At 42.0% G+C, this 2,948-nt stretch overlaps 1 protein-coding gene across 1 annotated transcript in view; it reads left to right on the forward strand.

Annotated features, from left to right (window-relative positions):
- Positions 1–2,605: 2,605 nt before the first annotated feature.
- zgc:77752 (uncharacterized protein LOC393862 homolog) overlaps positions 2,606–2,948 on the forward strand; it is a 36,035-nt gene continuing 35,692 nt past the window's right edge. The window contains exon 1 of the mRNA XM_048610488.1: positions 2,606–2,814. Within this exon, the coding sequence (XP_048466445.1) occupies positions 2,636–2,814 (179 nt within the window). The 5' untranslated portion in view covers positions 2,606–2,635. The remainder of the gene's footprint in view (positions 2,815–2,948) is intronic.

Below are 2,948 nucleotides of genomic sequence, written 5' to 3' on the forward strand. Positions count from 1 at the left end.
ATGTCATGCCTTTTTGAGCTTTCTTCTTGCTCACAAATCTTTGGCCTTCATTATTCAGCTTGCTAAAAGTCAGCCATACACCCTGGTGAAGCAGAACTCACCATTGTGGCAGTTCAGTGCACTCCCTCCCAGCTGTTAAGGTCAGAGCAAATCCCCATCAGTTGGACTTTCAAAATGTGTTTAAAATATTTCTGCTGGTCACTCTGTCATCTTTGACCATTCATGTATTGTGAATGGAGAGCCCTCTTCAGTAGGCGAGCAGTTGGTAGTTAAACGTCATGGCCTGTCCAGCCCGGTTGCTGCATTAGAATCATCACCTTTGTGGTCAGGGCATCTCCTTCCTGGGAGATGTGAATGTTCATGCAGCCATCCATCCAGGTAATGAGTAGGATCTCCCAGTAGACAACACTGATCTTAGAAATACATCAGTCAGGTTTCACAGCCTTTGTGTCCATCCATGGATAATGGTGAACGAAGACTGGTCTCAGCACCTTCCCAAAGGAGCAGCTTGGCTACTGGATTGCGTAGAACTGTTCTGAAGAAGGTCACTGGACCTGAAACATTAATTCTCTTTCTCTCTCCACAGAATCTGCTAGACCTGCTCGGTTTCTCGAGCTTTCTGTTATTTCATATTTCCAGCATCTGCAGTCCTTTATTTTTTGTTAATGATCAAACTTGGGCTATTTTTGCTTCAAATTGCACAATGCTAGATCTCCAAACAGTCAAATCAGTCTGCAGTATTTTATTTTGAAAGGCAGGTGCACACCTATTTGGGCTCCTCGCAGTATACAGTACCAAAATTATTCTATTCCAGGACTGCTGGAACAGCCAGTAGTAGATTTGTGAGAGTGAATTTTCTTGTTATATAATTGTTAGAAATGCTGTCTTTTGAATGAGCTGTTAAGCTGAGGGAAAGTTGTATTCTGAGATGGACCTGTAAAATGTCCTCTCAGGTGAACTCATAGGAAATCTCATGGCACTGTTTTGAAAAAGAGGGAATTTGAAGTAGGGAAATTCTGTTAGTATTTTGGCCAATATTTACCCATGGTCAAATATCACTAAAACAGATTATCTGCTTAAATTGACTTTGTTGCCAATATTATTATTTAAAAAGAAAAAGACTGCAGAAAGCTACAGAACAGGAAGACTTGTGGATTGTCATTGGTTAATTACAAAATGTTAGCATCTAAATTCAGCAGGACATAGAAGACAAATACAATGTTGGTCTTTGTTTCAAAGAGAATGGAGTACAAATATAGGGATGGTTTGCTAAAACTGTACAAGGCATTAGTCAACTACAGCTGGAATAATGTGAACAGTTGTGGTTCCTTATCTACAGAATGATATACAGGCATTGGAGAAGGTCTAGAGATGGTTCTCTAGGCCACTACCAGATATGGAGAGATTTTCTTATGAGGCGTGTTTGAATAAATTGGGCCTGATTGTATTGGAATTTAGAAGAATGAAAGGCAATTTTACTGAAACAAGATTCTTAGGGGAATTGACAGAGTAGAGGCAGGAAGGTGTTCCCCTTGTGGGACAGTCTAGAATCAGAGGAAATAATTCAGAATAAGAAATCATCTCTTTAAGGAGGAATTTCTTTTCTCGGGGGTAGTGAAGCTGTGGAACTCTTTAACGCAGAACGCTGTCAAGGCGGGTTCGTTAAGTATATTCAAGGCTAAGATTTTTAATCAGTAAGGAATCAAGGGTTATATGAAAATGGTAGGAAAGTGAAGTTGGGGATTACTAAATCAACCACGATCTCATTTATTGGCAGAGCAGGCTTGGTGGGCTGAATGGCCTACTTCTACTTTGTATGGTCTTCTACTGTAATGACTACACCTTTTGGATTGGCTGGACTTAATGACACTGGAGTTTAAAAGAGAGAGAAGTGACTTGATTGAACTGTATAAGATTCTGAATGGTCTTTATTAAATGGATGTGGAAAGGATGTTTCTGCTGATGAGTCTAGACTTATGGGACACAGTTTTAAAATTAGAGGTCACCCTTTCAGGACAGAGATGAGTAGAAATTGTTTGCCCCAGAGGGTTGTGCAACTTTGGAATTCTCTGTCCCACAAGGCAGTGCAAACAGGGTTACTGAATATTTTTAAGACAGAGATGGATAGATTATTGTTAGCAGGGGAATCAAGGATTATTGGGAGTAGATGGGAACGTGGCATTCAAGACACAAACAGATCAGTCAAGATCTTATTAAATGGCAGAGGAGGCTTGAGGGGCTGAATAATTTGCTTCATGTGTTCGTTTCATATATTTGTATGCATGTTCTTCTTGCATAGTGAAGTTGACACTTCTTTAACAGTGTAAATTGTGAACCTAAACTTCTGTTCCTCTTTTGTGCTTTCCTTCCCCTCCCCTCTCACCTACTCCATCCCTCCTTCAGTTTCCTGCTCCTCAGTCCCTCATCCCTTCCTTTTCTCCCTTCCTCTTTCCATATTTCCCGTTGTCTAATTGGATATCCTGAATATGTTAGCTTATATTTTTGGTGTCTAACAATGTCAGACACTCCCCATGTCCCCTCTGCTGTCCATGTGTCTGTCTTTGGTTTGAAGTCTTCTCACTAGCCTCCTCATTCTGGTTCAGAACTGTTCCAGCCCTTCCTTCCTCACCCTGGCATGACCCTGCAAATCCCAAACCCACGCCCATCCTATTCCCAGACTCGAGAGCTTCTCATTAAGGCAGTACCCCCACATCTCATCTGCTCGTTGGTGTGTGGGGGAAAGGAATGTCGATATGAGGGACCTGGTGAATGGACCCTACAACAGCAAGCAATCCGGGGTGTGTTCTCAGCATGGTAGGTCACACATCCACATGGGTCACAAGTCAAATAGCAAGGTCGCTGGGAGTAACAAGAAAGCCAGATAAAGGAAATCCAGGTGTAGAGCTGGATGAACACAGCAGGCCAAGCAGCATCAGAGGAGCAGGAAG

The sequence above is a fragment of the Rhincodon typus genome, chromosome 22, assembly GCF_021869965.1.
Source record: "Rhincodon typus isolate 14 chromosome 22, sRhiTyp1.1, whole genome shotgun sequence".
NCBI lineage: Eukaryota > Metazoa > Chordata > Chondrichthyes > Orectolobiformes > Rhincodontidae > Rhincodon > Rhincodon typus.